The 17871-nt window shown below is 42.9% G+C and overlaps 1 protein-coding gene across 1 annotated transcript in view; it reads left to right on the forward strand.

The window, feature by feature from the left end:
• Positions 1-9328, forward strand: part of enpp2 (ectonucleotide pyrophosphatase/phosphodiesterase 2) — a 69365-nt gene extending 60037 nt beyond the window's left edge. The window contains exons 21-25 of the mRNA XM_072395028.1: positions 3555-3690; positions 5990-6067; positions 6189-6321; positions 7321-7474; positions 8533-9328. Coding sequence (XP_072251129.1) covers positions 3555-3690; positions 5990-6067; positions 6189-6321; positions 7321-7474; positions 8533-8703 — 672 coding nt within the window. The 3' untranslated portion in view covers positions 8704-9328. The remainder of the gene's footprint in view (positions 1-3554; positions 3691-5989; positions 6068-6188; positions 6322-7320; positions 7475-8532) is intronic.
• The last annotated feature ends 8543 nt before the right edge of the window (positions 9329-17871 follow it).

Genomic DNA, 17871 nt, shown 5'->3' on the forward strand with positions numbered 1-17871 from the left:
ACCGCGGTTACGGGCAGTACAGTTCCCATACCAGGAGATAATGCTGCCAGTTAGGACACTTGAGACAGTCTCTGTCTGCATTTCATAAATGTGTGTTGTGTGTGGAGAGTCCATGGGATGTCGTCAGTGAAGTGGATGCCAAGGTACTTGAAGTTAGTGATTATTGTCTCTGATTCAACATTGACAATCAGCTAGATGTAGCTACTTTTCTGCTTCCTGTAGTCAGCCATCATCTCTGTAGTTTCATATAGGGACAGTTGTATTTTCCAGGAAAACATCACCTCCTGAAATAGAAAGGGTCTGACTGGTCCCTACTGGTACATTTCTACTTTGAGCCATAATATGCAGTGTGTCCTGAGCTCCATCGCAGATTTGATGAGACTGACATGGGATTTTGAACTGCTCGGGTATTGATAACCTGTCTATCCAGATAGCTGTGCCTGTGTCAGGCAGACTTTTCCTCTGTCTAGAAACAAAGACAAAATCCACAAGAAGTGCTGTATACTGTATAGTGCACAGTAAAGTTCTATGTAGAACCTAGATAAGATTAAAACCTGCCATCAGTGGCATGCACAAAGGGGTTGCAGGGGGTGCGACTGCCCCCTCTTGTGGCCCAATTGTTGAAAAACGCATGCTAAAGTGCCCTCTTGGGAGCCAAAACGCTCTACAGTGGTGAGGACTCGCTATATGTGCCCATTTTTTTTTCTTTCCTTCAAAAAGTGCACGCCACTGCCTGCCATATACTGTTAGTGTGGACTATTTAACATTCCTCAATGGGATTCACTTCAAACAGTCTTTTCACTCCACAGCTCAATTTCTACATGAAATGAAACCTTTTGAAAGCTGACATCTTGACTTGTCATAGCAAGAAAAGCAAAGGGGTACTGGTTCATACCTTCCTGGGACACATGATGGAACTGAGCCTCCACACGACCTGTTCAAGTCTATTACACCTCACACAGCTGTGTGAAACTTCTAGCAGATATAGTCACAGAACTGGTATGCTGTCTGTGTGAAAGAATAGTTGGCAGGATGAAACAAATCCCACCACAACCGCCACAAATGTGGCTCATATCTCTAATCATGTGGAGGCACACACTGAAAGGAGACTACATAGAATTATTTGGATCAATGAGAATGAGTAAAAACAAGAAAAGGCAGTATAATGAAAGGCTCTTCCTAACAACACTACAGCACAATCTCTTGTGGTAGGGGCCTTTATTCAACTTAATTTGTGTCATCTGTACTTGTCCTGTTGGTTTATCGCAAGTGAAGATTATTGTGACCGATTTAGAATTTTCTTTGCTTCCAGCACCCTCTCCTGGCAAATGTTAAATTAGACATTGTCCCAACTCTTTACTGTCTTGCTTGCTTTTCACTGTTCAATTCAATTCAATTCAATTCAATTCAATTCAATTTTATTTATATAACGCCAAATTACAACAGTTGTCATCTCAAGGCACTTAGATAATATAGTCCAATTCAAGCCAATTGGAATTCAATTCATTGTAATCATAATCCAATGAAATCCAATGAATTAATATAGAGCCAATTCAAAAATTAATATCCTAGCTAAGGAAACCAACAGATTGCACCAAAACTTGTCTTCAGTCCAATCTCCCGTCCTGAGCCTGAGGGACTGTGGAAAGGAACGACTCCCTTTTAACAGGAAGAAACCTCTGGCAGAACCAGAACCAGGAAGAAACCTCTGGCAGAACCAGAACCAGGAAGAAACCTCTGGCAGAACCAGAACCAGGAAGAAACCTCTGGCAGAACCAGAACCAGGAAGGGTAACCAGCTGGGGTTTGAGAAGACAGAAAATAGGGGGGAAAGACACCATAAACACCATTCAAAGGATACCTGTTGGAACAGGGAAACACAAGTTAATAACCACAATAATGTCACATGTACATAAAATCATTTGAGAAATTAAACAGGGGGAAAAAGAGAGCAAAGTGAGGAAAGGTGTGACAGATGAGGTCCCCCAGCAGTCTAAGCCTATAGCAGCTTAACTATGGGATGTTTCAGGATTACCTGAGCCATCCCTAACTATAAGCTTTATCGAAAAGAAAAGTTTTAAGCCTAATCTTAAAAGTGGAAAGGGTGTCTGCTTCCCGGACATTTACTGGCAGCTTATTCCACAAGAGAGGGGCCTGATAACTGAAGGCTCTACCTCCCATTCTACTTTTAGAAACTCTGGGAACAACAAGTAAACCTGCAGTTTGGGAGCGAAGTGCTCTGTTAGGAAAATATCTTACAATGAGATCTTTAAGATATGATGGAGCTCGGTCATTAAGAGCTTTATATGTGAGAAGAAGAATCTTAAATTCTATTCTGAATTTAACAGGGAGCCAATGAAGAGAAGCTAAAACTGGAGAAACATGATCTCTCCTGTTACATCTCATCAGAACTCTGGCTGCAGCATTTTGGATCAGCTGGAGGCTTTTCAGAGAATCTGTGGGACAGCCCAATAATAAGGAATTACAGTAGTCCAATCTTGAAGTAAGAAATGCATGAACTAGTTTCTCTGCATCACCCTGAGACAGGATGTTCCTGATTTTAGCAATATTACGAAGGTGAAAGAAGGCAGTCCTAGAAAACAGTTTTATATGTGCGTCAAATGATAAATTCTGGTCAAAAATAACTCCAAGGGGCCTCACTGTAGAACTAGAAGCCAAGGAAATAGCATCTAGAGTAACTATATAACTAGACAATTTCTCCCTGAAGCGCTCAGGTCCAAAGAGAACAACTTCAGTTTTGTCTGAATTTAAAAGCAGACAGTTCTGAGTCATCCAGGTCTTTATGTCTTTAAGACAGGCTTGTAGTCTGACCAACCTGTTGGTTTCATCTGGTTTCATAGATAAGTACAGCTGAGTATCATCAGCATAACAATGGAAATTTATGCCATGCTGTCTAATAATGTTACCTAATGGAAGCATGTATAAAGTGAAAAGAATCGGTCCAAGCACAGAACCCTGAGGAACTCCATGACTTACTCCAATGTGTGAGGAATATTCTTCATTTACAAGAACAAACTGGAATCTATCAGATAAATATGACTTAAACCAGCCTAATGCAGTTCCTTTAATCCCAATAACATGTTCAAGTCTCTGTAACAGAATGCTGTGATCGATCGTATCAAATGCAGCACTGAGATCCAACAGGACAAGCACAGAAACAAGTCCGCTATCAGAGGCTAAGAGGAGATCATTGGTAACTTTCACCAGTGCTGTTTCTGTGCTATGATGCACTCTGAATCCTGACTGAAACTCTTCAAACAGATTATTTCTATGTAAATGATCACAAAGTTGAACTGCAACTATTTTTTCAAGAACTTTAGACAAAAAAGGGAGATTGGATATAGGTCGATAATTAGCCAACACTTCTGAATCAAGAGTAGGTTTTTTTTAAGTAAAGGTTTAATTACAGCAACCTTAAAAGTCTGAGGTACCGTTGAGGTACTGTTGATACCTTGAGCTGTTAAACTTTAAAAGCAGATGTCAGTAGAACTTATCTCTCTGCCTGTTGGTGTGTCTGAATATGTGGTCCTCCAGGTGGAGGTGACTTCTCTGCCTGAAGTTTTGTCCAGCTGTGTGAGACCCGATGCCAGAATCCTTCCAACCTACAGCCAGTCTTGCACCAACTACAGAGCAGACAAACACATCACATATGCCTTCCTGTACCCACCACGTAAGTGTGCCACCATAGATCACTCTTCAGTAGTTTTTAGTGGTGAATAGTTTTAGTTACTGCCCTGTTTGCTGCTCAGTTCTATCACCCAAAAACTGTTTTATCTTGTATATATTTTTTCTGATATTTACATGAACTTTTTAGCTTTTCCATGTGATTTAATATTTGTGTTTTTTGTGTGTTGCTCAACATAACTGTAAATAAATGAAGGCCAGCCCTCCAAGTTAAAATAAAAGGCCTTTTAAAAATACTAAGTGAAACATTTGCAAAATGAAAGTGGGTCATACATCTCTTTGGTGTTGTTAGCATACAGTATGTTATGGGTATCATATTGTTGTATGAGCAGAAAAACAGCTCAGAATGAATCCAACCTGGTTGGATGAAGTACAACTGCAGGGAGCTCATCAGATTCTACTCCTGGTTCCAGCAGTAGAAATCTATTGCTGCTGTGGGCATGTGCCCACCAGGACTGGACAGTTGAAGGCTAAAAAAATAAGTCATGTCAATTTCTGCTGAGGCTCCAGCTTGTGGGAAAAGAATTTGCTGTCAATGAATCCATGGACCAAATCTTCCATGTGAGCTGTCACTGATCCACAGGGCTTTTATGGTAGATGGCAAGTGTCAAAGTAATATCCACGTGAAGGCCAGGATGCAAGTTTTCTCTGCAAAACATTGGATTGTAAGAGATGAGAAGCCTCACTATCTTTGTCTTGTGGCTGATGACGCCACAGGTCGTGGATGCATGCTCGTCACTTCACAGCATCCTCTCCTGGGGCCTCATGTACAAAGAATGCGTAGGCATAAAAAAGTGGTTTATGCTCTTTTTCACGTCAACGATCTGTTATAATAAATAAATATGAAAACAATTAGTCCTCAGACTGTTATGTGCACATCTGAGACACATGAACAATTAACACTGATAAACAATTAACACTCCCATGTGTCTGCAATTACACGAGTGGATATAAACCATGCGCAAAGTGGTGCAGTGCATACCATTATAAACAATGGCTGCTTTAGCAGTATTAGGAGACTTTGCAAATGGTGCAATTTGTAGAGAGTGTGTGTTCAGAGACAGAGAGGATTTGCTGGCACATGATGATAACTGACTCATCAGCCGCTTTAGGTCCCCGAGGGCAATCCTCCTGGAACTTTGCGCAGAGCTGCCGCCGGCATTTGAGCGCAACACAGAGGCCAACCAATTGGGACTGTGCCAGTTAAACCTGAGTCGAGCCAGCCGAGTGGGATGGAATTATCCGCATCTCAGCCAGGTATAATCAAATTCCCATACAATGCAGGCCAACATTAAAGCGCAATTTGCAGCGAGAACCTAATGGAATCAGAGCTATCGACTGCACACACAGTGCTATAAAAGCGCCATCACATGATGAATTTGTACATTTCAATAGAAAACATTTTCATTTGATCAATGTACAGATCATATGTGATGGGCAAATGCAATTAACCAACAATGTGGCAAGGTGGCCTGGTTCAACGCACGATTCATACATTCTGAATCACAGCGTTGTTGGGAACAGACTACAAGCTGGCACTGTGCGCGATGGGTGGCTTTTTGGTGAGTAACTTTATCCGTGTAATTGTCCTAATATTATTCCTCGTGACGCGCATTGAGCTTATGCGCCCCCCCATTTCTATCCTGTCTTCAAAGCATAATTTCTAGTCTGCTTGTGTACGCTTCTCAGACCCCTCAGCATTGACAGCCTCGCACGCGTTCTCCCACCCACTCCTCTTGTGTTTGCTCCACTTCAGAAAGTAGCACCTCCATCTTGCTTTCCACGAAGTTCTTCTTTTTTCCCGTCTTATTCATTCTTTTTTCTTTCTTTTCTGATTGTGGAGAGAGAGAAATCACAGGTGCTGGGCTCATTTAAATTTTTTTGGCGTGGACAGGGAGGACATGTGCACTCAATTCCACGTTGATTGGGATGTACAAAGGAAATGTGCTCGGGTTCATGTATAGCACAGATTCATACATCCAGATATTTCTGTGCAGAGGAGGGCACTTGGGTTTGAGCGTACTGCGAACACCATGTTTCAGTAGGAAATCTGCGTAAGTCTTTGTACTCGACCCCAGATGATTGCTGGTTGACTATGTTTAGCAGTATGAAGCATCTGTATTTAGAGTTTGATCTCAAATTTGAATACTCTACAGAGCAAATTGTTCTTAGTAGAAAACTTCAAACAAAAAACCCTGAACTGAATTAAGTCCAACTGTGCCAGACCGGAGTCTAAAGTACAGTATATTATGTATGTCACTAATCCTTTTTTTCTTTCTTAACAGAGCTTTCATCTCATTTGGAGAGAAAATATGAGGCGGTCCTCATTTCAAACACCATACCCATGTATCCTGCATTCAAAAGTAAGTTGCTACTTCAGTGTTACGGACTGAAATCCTGCTTTAATGATAATTCAGTCTAATACTTTTTACTTTTAATTTGTCTGCTAGACTCACAACCCTTTGTCTGTCCCTCTGCCCCTAGGGATATGGGGTTACTTCCAGAGAGTGCTGGTGAAGAAATATGCCACTGAGAGAAATGGAGTGAACATTCTCATTGGACCCATATTTGACTATGATTATAATGGAATCAGAGACTCAACTGAGAAGATAAAAGAGTAGGAATATTTATTCCTTTCACTGTAAAGTCTCAGTACAGCTGCATAAATTATTTCTATGTTGTGTGGGAAATAATAATAATAATAATAAAACCTTTTAACTTCCTTACTTGCAACATGCAATGATCGACTGGAACATTTTTCACAAGCAAAGAATGAACTAATATGACAAAATGATTCATAACAGGTCTTCTGCCTTAATTCATATTATGCTTATCTCCCTGCATTTACTGGTTTATTTATGTTTTTCTCCATCCTGAGTAATTTCGTGTGAGGGTACCTACTTTTGTTATTTATGAACACTTCAAAACACTTATATATATATATGCATACACATATTTTGGATATACAGCGAGATACAGAATGATATCAAACAGTGGCAGATTAGCACAACTGAGGGACTTGACCAACCAACAAAATCTTTCCATCCATTTTCTTAATCCAACTCAGGGGGGCTGGAGCCTATCCCAGCTGTCATTGGGTGAGAGGCGGGGTACACCCTGGACAGGTCACCAGTCCATCACAGGGCCACACAGAGACGAACAACCACACACACGCTCACACTCACTATAGGGACAATTTAGAGTTACAATTAACCTGACCTGCACGTTTTTGGGTGATGGGATGAAGCTGGAGTACCCAGAGAGAACCCGTGCATAGACAGAGAGAACATGCACCAACAAAATACCTTTTTTTAATTTAATTTTCTTTTCAGTTACTTTTGGTGCTTTTAGAATTTCTTAACACCATGTTCCCCTTTTTTTTTAAGATTATCATTAAGAAGATCATATTCTAGTTTGTAATAGTTATTTTGTATTGAGAATATTGAGACTGGCTGCAATGTGTTGTCAGCCAGACAAAAGGGCTTTTAGTGTAACTTTGTCTTGTGTTTAAATCACATTAACTTGGGATGTTGGAAAAAAATGTTGCATGAAAAGGAAGGGAAGTTTGTTTTAGCTAAAGCTGAAGTTCACATATTTTCTTTGATCTTTGTTGCAGATATGTGAGCGACGCAATCCCCATCCCCTCACACTACTTTGTGGTCCTCACCAGCTGCTTAGACTTCACACAGGCTGCAGACTCGTGCAGTGGTCCGCTCAGCAGTGCCGCTTTCATCCTGCCACACAGGCCCAACAACGACGAGACTTGCAATGTAAGCAGCATCATGTTTCTGAGTGTATCGTAATTACTGAGGACTATTTTCTTCCACAATAAATATACATGAGAACCCTAGTTTTAAAAGAATTATGTGTGAATATAGTTAAAAACTTGAGCTCTAAAAGTCATTCGCCAATCTTCCCGAATAATATTATCTGAAGCAGCAGACGTTCTCATCAGTCCTGACTTCTGCTGTGATGCTGCTCTGTGTCCTAGTTGTTGTCACAGCCAAAGCACAAAGTGTCTGAACTGGTTTTTATTTTCTGATTCAGGACAAGCATAGATAATGCATATCACCAGTAGCCACATGTGCACCTCCATGTCAAAATAATTGACTCCCTTTATACTGGGAAAAACAATGCTTTTTAGCATTTTGGACGTGCTGACAGTTTGAGGAATGCACCTGAGTGTTGACTTGACTGAAATAATGTAATTACAGAGCACCACTGAATAGTTGAGCTGTGCATGTGAGGATGATGCACAGGATGAAAACTGTAGACAGGAGGAAAATCTTCAAAAAATCAAGGAACAAGATAGCGATGTATCAGATAAATTTGTTCTATAATTAAATCTGCTGTTAATTATGGTGGAAGGTCACATAAACTCATATCACAACTGAGATCAGCAATCTTCTTTCAGACACATGCCACAAATGACACCCCAGAGAGCTTGAATCTTTCAAAGGTAAAGATGAGGAAGGGTTCAACACTCTGTGAAATACTCCAATAATAATAATAATCCAAAGGAATCTCTATATGTGCAGTGTAATGGTTGATGTTACACTACAGACATTATAAGACTGTTTGTGTAAAATCTGTAATTTATGATAGCAGCTGTCACATAAACACTGGGGTAAAAAGCTCAATGTCTCCCTCTGAAATGTAGGGGATGAGAAGTATAAAGAGCAGAGAATGGAAAATATTGAGGTAAATTTAGTGAAAATTTAGTTTTGTACTATATTCCACCTACTGTACATGATCTCATAACATTTAAAGTAAGAGCAGCGAAGTGAGAGCCCAGGCTAACTGTCTATGTCCTCACTGTCTCCTACAGAGCTCAGAGGATGAGTCTCGCTGGGTGGAGGATCTGATGAAGATGCACACAGCTCGGGTCAGAGACGTGGAGATCCTGACAGGCCTGGACCTGTATCGCAGAACCACTCGGAGCTATGCTGAAATCCTCTCTCTCAAGACCTACATGCATACGTATGAGAGTGAGATCTGACATCTATTGGTTCTGTGTTTTGATATTGCTGAGCTTTCTTCAGCCATGGTGGATGTATGTGGTACCAGGATGAGGTTCAGTCTTCTGTTACACTGGGCTGTGCCAGCTACTCTGCAGCATCCATGTTGTGGCCCTTTCATCAAACATTTGCTTTCATCTCTTTCATTTCACCCACCTGGTTGGATTCAGCTTTAACACCACCGAGCCACTAGCTGTGATACTGGACATTTAAGTTTAACTGAAATGCATGAAAAAACATTACAAGGTTTGTGCTTTAAAGTTGTTAAATTGAGTCATGAAATCTACAAATCCATTTGAAGAAAATCTGCTGTGCACTGACAAACTATTCACCCAACCATTCATCCATCGATCTGCTTTCCCCTCTTATCTTTCAGAGGGTTGAATGGGAGAAGCAGATCTTAGCTGACATTGGACTATCCATTTCAGTTCAGTTTTATTTATATAGCACCAAATCATAATGAATGTCATCTAAAGGTACTTCAAAGATAGAGCTAAATTAAGTTCATTACAATCCAAGTCATTGCAATGCTATCATAATCCAATCAGATCAATTTAATTAAAATCCAAATTAGTGCAATTCATACAGAGCCAATTTATATAAAAAAAGAAAAAAAAAGTAAGGAAACCAAAAGTTTGCATTGAAACTTCTCTTTTATCCAATCCCCCATCCTGAGCGTGCACAAGGCGACTGTGGAAAGAAAAACTCCCTTTTCACAGGAAGAAACCTCCATCAGAACCAAAACTGGGAGCCGGGAGGGGCGGCCATCTGCCTCAACCAGCTGGGGGTTAAGAGGACAGGAAGGAGGGGACAACCAGCACCATAACACCAGGCCAGGGATACCTCCTGAGAGAGAGAAACACAAGTTAATGACAACAATGATGTCATATGTACATAGAGAGTAATAAAGAATTATAGTCGTCCAATCTGCAAGTAACAAATGGATGGAGCAGTTTTTATGCATCACTCTGAGACAAGATGTTCCTAATTTTGGCAATATTACGAAGGTGAAAGAAGGCAGTCCTAGAACAAGAGGTGTTACAATCTTTTAAGATGCCATAAGAGTACATGTAATTTGTGTGAATAGTAAAACAGTGGGAAAAGTGAACATTTTAATCAGAGAAGCATCACTTCTTCAAATGACATACAATAAAATGCACCATGTGACCACCTCAGTGTGCAGGCAGACTTTCTGTGGATGGTATAATTATTAGGAAAGCAAAAGAGTTCCACTGCTCTGTGTTACTGTGTCATATTTGCTCTCATATGGACCCTTTTTGTGCAGCCAACCTCGCTTTAGCCTCTGTGTGTATAATCTGGATGTACATTTTGCAGAGCAGAAGCTGACCTGATTGTTCAGACCAGGCGAACCATTTGCACCCGCACCAGGTTTTGTGCTTGTCAGGTTAGGAAAGTTTGATCAACACATCCCTATTTAGGAAGGTACACAATATGAGCAAACTATTTGAGTTTAGTGCACATTCTAACTAAACAAATGCTGGAGAACCATCTGGCACACGATAAACCTGTGGCTTGTTACTGTAATGTTTGTTTTTTATTTGAACTTTTAGTTAATTCACTAGCAGTATACTAGTAGTATTACACCCTATAGGCTCTCTAAGGCTCTATGCAGATATATACATAGATATACACTATATTGCCAAAATAATTCACTCATCTGCTTTTACACGCATATGAACTTAAGTGACAACCCATTCTTAATCCATAGGGTTTAATACGACGTTGACCCAGCCTTTGCAGCTATAATAGCTTTAACTCTTCTGGGCGAGGTTGAGGAGTGTGTTTATGGGAATTTTTTTATTCTATCATTCTCCTGGGAACTGCCAAACCCAGACTCATCAGATTGCCAGATGGAGAAACGTGATTCGTCACTCCAGAGAACACGTCTCCATTGCTCTAGAGTCTGGTGGCGGCGTGCTTTACACATCTGCATCTGACTTGGTGATATATGACTTGGATGCAGCTGCTCGGTCATGGAAACCCATTCCATGAATCCCTCTAGGAACTGTTCTTGAGCTCATCTGAAGGCCACATGAAGTTTGGGGGTCTGTAGCGATTAACTGCAGAAAATTGGAGACCTCTGTGCCACTATGTGCCTCAGCATCCGCTGACCCCAATCTGTCATTTTACATGGCTTAGCACTTCGTGGCTAAGTTGCTGTTGTTCCAAATCGCTTCCATTTTGTCATAATACCACTGACAGCTGACTGTGGATAATTTAGTAGCGAGGAAATTTCACGACTGGACTTGTTGCACAGGTGGCATCCTATCACGGAACCACGCTGGAATCCACTGAGCTCCTGAGAGCGAGCCATTCTTTCACAGAGGTTTGTAGAAGCAGTCTGCATGCCGAGGTGCTTGAATTTATACACCTGTGGCTATGGAAGTGATTGAGACATTTAATTAAAATATTTGGTGGGTGAATAGTTCCGACGGGCTCACCACCCATGGGAGGGGCCAAGGGGGTCGGGTGCTATGTGAGCTGGGTAGCAGCCGAAGGCGGAGGCCTTGGCAGTCTGATCCTCGGCTACTGAAGCTAGCTCTTGGGACGTGGAATGTCACCTCTCTGTTGGGGAAGGAGCCAGAGCTGGTGTGCGAGGCTGAGCGTTTCGGCTAAATATAATCGGACTCACCTCGATGCACGGCTTGGGCTCTGGAACCAGTCCTCTTGAGAGGGGTTGGACTCTCTTCCACTCTGGAGTTGCCTGTGGTGAGAGGCGCAGAGCAGGTGTGGGCATACTTATTGCCCCCCGGCTGTGTGCCAGTACATTGGGGTTTACCCCGGTGAACGAGAGGGTAGCCTCCCTCCGCTTCGGGTGGGGGGACGGGTCCTGACTGTTGTTTGTGCCTATGCGCCAAACAACAGTTCAGAGTGCCCACCCTTTTTAGAGTCCCTGGGGGAGGCACTGGAGAATGCTCCTGCCGGAGACTCCCTCGTTCTGCTAGACTTCAATGCTCACGTGGGCAATGACAGTGAGACCTGGAGGGGTGTGATTGGGAGGAACGGCCCCCCCGATCTGAATCAGAGTGGTGTTATATTGTTGGACTTCTGGACGTCATGGATTGTCCATAACGAACACCATGTTCAGGCATAAGGGTGTCCATATGTGCACTTGGCACCAGGACACCCTTGGCCGCAGTTCGATGATCGACTTTGTGGTTGCATCATCGGACTTGCGGCCGTATGTCCTGGACACTCGGGTGAAGAGAGGTGCGGAGCAGTCAACTGATCACCACCTGGTGGTGAGTTGGCTCTGCTGGTGGGGGAGGATGCCGATCAGACCTGGCAGGCCCAAACGTATTGTGAGGGTCTGCTGGGAGCGTTTGTCAGAATCCCCCGTCAGGAGGAGCTTTAACTCCCACCTCCGGCAGAGCTTCAACCATATCCTGGGGGAGGTGGGGGACATTGAGTCCGAATGGGCCATGTTCCGTGACTCCATTGCCGAGGCAGCTGATCGGACCGTGTCCTCGGGGAGTCCTGTGGGGGGTGCTCTGGGAATATGGAGTGCCGGGCCCCTTGATAGGGGCCGTTCGGTCTCTGTATGACCGGTGCCAGAGTTTGGTCCGCATTGCCGGCAGTAAGTCGGATACGTTTCCGGTGAGAGTTGGACTCCGTCAGGGCTGCCCTTTGTCACCTATTCTGTTCCTAACTTTTATGGACAGAATTTCTAGGCGGAGCCAGGGCGTTGAGGGAGTCCGATTTGGCGACCTCAGAATCGTGTCTCTGCTTTTTGCGGATGATGTGGTTCTGTTAGCGTCGTCAGGCCGTGACCTTCAGCTCTCACTGGAGCGATTCACAGCCGAGTGTGAAGCGGCTGGGATGAGAATCAGCGCCTCCAAATCCGAGACTATGGTTCTCAGCCGGAAAAGGGTGGAATGCTCTCTCCGGGTCGGGAATGAGATCCTTCCCCAAGTGGAGGAGTTCAAGTATCTCGGGGTCTTGTTCACAGTGAGGGACGAATGGAGCGGGAGATTGACGGCGGATCGGTGCGGCGTCTGCATGTTGCTCTGCACCGACCCGTCGTTGTGAAGAAGGAGCTGAGCCAGAAGGCAAAGCTCTCTACTTACTGGTCAATCTACGTTCCCATCCTCTCCTATGGTCACGAGTTGTGGGAAGTGACCGAAAGAACAAGATCGCGAATACAAGCGGCCGAAATGGGCTTCCTCCGCAGGGTGTCTGGGCCTCCCTTAGAGATAGGGTGAGAAGCTCAGTCATCCGGGAGGGGCTCGGAGTAGAACCGCTGCTCCTCTGCATTGAGAGGAGTCAGATGAGGTGGCTCGGGCATCTGGTTAGGATGCCCCCTGGACGCCTCCCTGGGGAGGTGTTCTGGGCCCGTCCCACTGGGAGGAGACCCCGGGGAAGACCCAGGACACGTCTCTCGGCTGGCCTGGGAACGCCTCGGGGTCCCCCTGGAAGAGCTGGAGGAAGTGGCCGGGGACAGGGACGTCTGGGTTTCTCTGCTCAAGCTGCTGCCCCCGCGACCCCCGGATAAGCGGCAGATGATGGATGGGTGAATACTTTTGGCAATATAGTGTGTGTATATATATATATATATATTCTAATTATTCTGAGGAAAAAATGTTATGCATTTTTAAAAAAAAAAAATCAAATGCACTCCATAAAATAGTCTTGTGGGTCTTGTATGACATGGACTTTGCCCCATGTCCAGAGAAAAAGAATAAACTGCCTTTGGTGTTTCATATGAAATGATAATGTTTGTGTGTGTGTATGTGCTTGTGTGTGGTAAGGTGATGGTCAAACAAAAGGCACCCAAAGACCAAAGACCAAACCTTTCCTTGCCTCCTGAGGCACAAATTCCTCGGGTACAAATATTTGAGTCTCCCCATTGTTCGAAGTCTTTCTTCACTGCGCTAAAGGTGCTGACTGACTTTTTCACTCCAGAGAAAATAAAACTTATTGCCAGCAAAAGAAGTCTCAATATTTCATTCTTCACCAGAAGTAATAGGAAGGAAAACAAGGCCGTAACTACCATAGAGGACACCGAGGTCGTGTCCTTGGTATTTATTTATTTGTTCTTAAATTGTGGTGATTTATATTTGAAAAGCCAAGCGCAGCGCGACTTTTTTAATAAAAGAGTGGCTCAGTTTGGGCATACGTGCTGCGCGTCATCAACAACATGCACTGTCGCTATGGTAACTAACACACACAAGTCGGACTTTGATGTTACCGCTACCGTTAGTGAGTCAGTCAGTCTCACCAGTCACTGGAAGAGGAGCACATCAAGCTAAACATGTAGGTGGAGAGCAGTTTAAGTGGTAGATGACTGAGGAAAAAAAAGCATTTTAATGTGGAGATATTTTTATTAAAGCCCAGCGAACTACTCAGATAGCAAGGAAACATGAATCAAAGTTTAATTTTGGTTAACTCTGTTAGTACCGGTCGTCAATCAATTTCCACCGGTTGAGTCAACATTCATTTTGAAATGTCAGCGACGTCTTCGATTGAAAATTAAACGTTTATTCAGTGTTGATTTCTCAGTGTTGGATGTTGAACCTGTTCTATATTTCTGCCGGAGCACAACGCAGCAACACGGCACAGAGCAGATGTGTGGGACAGGAAGTCGTGCGCAGAAACAAAATAAAACATGGTTAATTTTCAAAATAATAATAATAATTAATAACTTTCTGTGGTAACTTGCCCTTACTACATGAGTCACCATAATGTTCCTTCAAAAAGCCTCAGAATGCCCATTTTTACCTCAAATTTCAAAAGCTCTGCACCGTCCTCAAGGTTTTTTTTAAAAAGATTTCTGACATCTGAAAACATGATGTTGAAAAGGCTTATTGTTTTAATTTCTATCAGTTTAGTATTTGACTGTGTTCATAGAGTCAAGATTCAAGAGTTTTATTTGTCAAATACATAATCATACATAGTACAATGTGCAGTGAAATTTTCTTTTTACCTGCCACCAAGAATTAAGGATAAGAATTTAAATATAAATATGTAGAATAAAAAAACCTTGGCACAATAATTCCACACAAAATAAGAAACTAAGAAAAATGCTTCAGTAAAAGTGTAGAGTATTAAAATACAAATGTAAAAATGTACAATATTAACAATATTATTGACGTTAGCATTAAGGTGCAGGTGAGTGAGATAGTCCAGTTTTTTATATTCTTCACTAAAGGGAAAACAGGATAGAGAGGAAAAGGCTGAGCCAAACCAAGCTCATCTTTGGGCCAAGCAGCAAGAAGAGGAGCAGTGATAGAGGGGGAGCAGGTGCTATAAAAGGAAGAGACTATGCCAGACCTGTATATGTTTTAAAAGTCAGATGTATAATGCATGATAATTGAAGTATTGTGTAAGATTATAATAGAAATGTGTTCAAAAGCTGGTTTTCCTTAACAAGAGAGAACAGATAAGGCACTGTCACCAACATGATAGTGTAATAGGGCTATTTTAAACACTGAAGGAAATATGAAGCATTTGTATATATTATCCTTCTGTCCCAGGACAGTTCATTCCTTTTTATTCCTAATCCATGACTTGATGAAATTCATTCTCCAGTTTTACATTGTAACTCATTTGGAAATCATGTAGGATGAGGCTGATGTTCTCTGATAACAAACAAAACAAATAAACCTAAAAGTCATGATGATGTTGTTTTTGTTCCTTTAAGACTCTGAAAATGGCCAGATTTAAATAACGGAATGAAAAACATTTCCAGGGGAGCATGCACCTGAATCCGACTAGAAGTTCTGACTCATGACCTCAGTATTTTTTGGGCCCTGCTTACGGCCCTGAAGGAAAAACTTCCACGACAATTTGGTGTCAGAGGTGAGAGCCTTCGAGCGATTGTCTGGGATGGAGCACGGATAGTGACAGGCCATCCTGGAAAGAAAAATAAAATTTCCCGCCTCAAACCTCAAAAGAAGTTTATTTTGTGATAAAGGAGGACTCACCAGAGACATCCTGGATCATTGCCGCTGGGTTTCCACAAACATAATTCAGCAAAATTAATCTGGGGTCTCGTGTACAAAGACTTGTGTGGATTTCCTACTGAAACATGGCGTACGCTCAAACCAAAATGCCCTCCAACGTACAAAAATATCCGGATGTATGAATCTGTGCGGACGCATGAATCCAAGCACATTTCGTTTGTACATCCCAATCAACGTGGAATTGAGCGCACATGTGGGAGTACCCGACTCCTCCCTGTCCACGCCCCTACATAGATATGCAAATCATATTTAAATGAGCCCTGTACCTGCGATTCCTCTCTCTGCACGATCAGAAAATAAAGAAAAAAAGAATGAGTGAGACGGAAAAAAAGAAGAACTTAATGGAAAGTGAGATGGAGGTGTTACTTTCTGAAGTGGAGGCCCGCAAAAATGTGCTCTTTGGCACGCTGTCCTAAGATATAAGCAGCAAAAGTAAGAGGAGTGGGTGGGAGAGCGTGAGCGAGGCCTTTAATGGTGTGGGGACTGAGAAGCGTACACAAGCAGAGGTGAATAAGAAGTGGTCCGATATTACGGTGGTTTTGAAGCGGAGACTGGCTGCCCACTGCAGAAGTGTGGCTAAAACATGCGGGGGAGGCTGTTTGAACAGACAATCGGCACAGCTATGGGTGACACTGCTCTCTCAGGAGTGTGGGTGACTCTGATTACCCCCAAGGTAAATACCTATATTTGTGTAACTCACAACAACTGTGTTCATACAGTAACTAGTGCAGAAGTGCGCCTGGGAAAAGGTGAGGCTGATGAAGACATTTTACACTTTACACACAGGTTATTAACATTTGCACACAGAGACGATCAAGGGCTTGTTAGAAATATCTGTTAACCAGTAAAAAACAGCAAGTTACTAACTTTAACCACCAACTATGATGCTGGGAAGACGGGATAGAAATTGGGGGGCGCACACGCTCAATGCACGTCATGGGGAATAATATTAGAACAATTACACAAATAAAGTTACTCACCAAGAGGCCACCCATTGCGCAAAGTGGCACCTTGTAGTCTGTTCCCAACAATGCTGTTACTGAATGTATGAATCGTGCGTTGAACCAGGCCACCTCCACAAAGCATTTGCACATCGCATACGATCTGTACATTGATGGAATGAAAATGTTTCCTGTTGATATACAAATTCATCATGTGATTGTGCTTTTATAGCACTGTGTATGCAGTCGATTGCTCTGATTACATTAGGAAAACCGGCTCTCACTTCAAATTGCGCTTCAATGTTGGCCACTGCATTGTGGGAATTTTATATACTGGCTGAGATGCAGATAATTCCGTCCCACACAGCTGGCATGTCTCAGTTCAGGGTTGACTGGCACAGTCCCAATCGGTTGGCCAGCTCCCTCTGGAATGCCCCGGTTGCTTAAACCCCAGTGTGCACATCACCTGTGGCACAAACAGCGCATGGCTCCTCGCTGTGTTGCGCTCCAACGCCGGCAGCAGCTCTGCACACAGTTCCAGGAGGATTCAAAACAGCTGATGAGCCAGTTGTCATCATGTGCCAGCAAATCCTCTCAGTCTCTGAACACACACTCTCTTCCAATTGCAACATTTACAATGTCTTCCAATTCCGCTAAAGCAGCCATTGTTTTTAATGGTATGCATGGCATGGTTTTATATCCACTCGTGTAATTGCAGACACATGGGTGTGTTGGGTGGCAACACCCATTCCGAAATCCCGCCATTCCGACATCCCGCTATTCCGACATCCCGCTATTCCGACACGCAAACGTCCCACCATTCCGACAAGGCTTTCCGTATAAGGAAATGTGCGTTACTCAACAGGCGAGTCCCTTCTTTCTGTTCATGCAATTTATATGTTTAACACATGTTTACAGATAAGCGTTATTAAAGACACAAAGTCTCGGCAACTGGAGGAGGAGAAGCAGTCCGCGGTGGTTTTTAATCACACACTCAATGCCACTTGTTTCAACTTCCGAAAATTTAATCCAGGAAAAAAAAGGCTTATAAACATGGACCGAAACGGCTCCATAACACGCACAAGAATCCAAAAGAAACGAAAGTTAACTAAAAGAAAGCAAATAAACAGCATGAAGTGGTCAAAATCGGTTTTACTCATGCCTATGTGCGTCTGGCACATGCGTCTTCGGGCTCTCCCACGTTGGTTTGTGGATGAAAGCTATA

Source organism: Leuresthes tenuis, unplaced genomic scaffold (genome assembly GCF_036924035.1).
Source record: "Leuresthes tenuis unplaced genomic scaffold, fLeuTen1.0.hap1 SCAF_10, whole genome shotgun sequence".
NCBI lineage: Eukaryota > Metazoa > Chordata > Actinopteri > Atheriniformes > Atherinopsidae > Leuresthes > Leuresthes tenuis.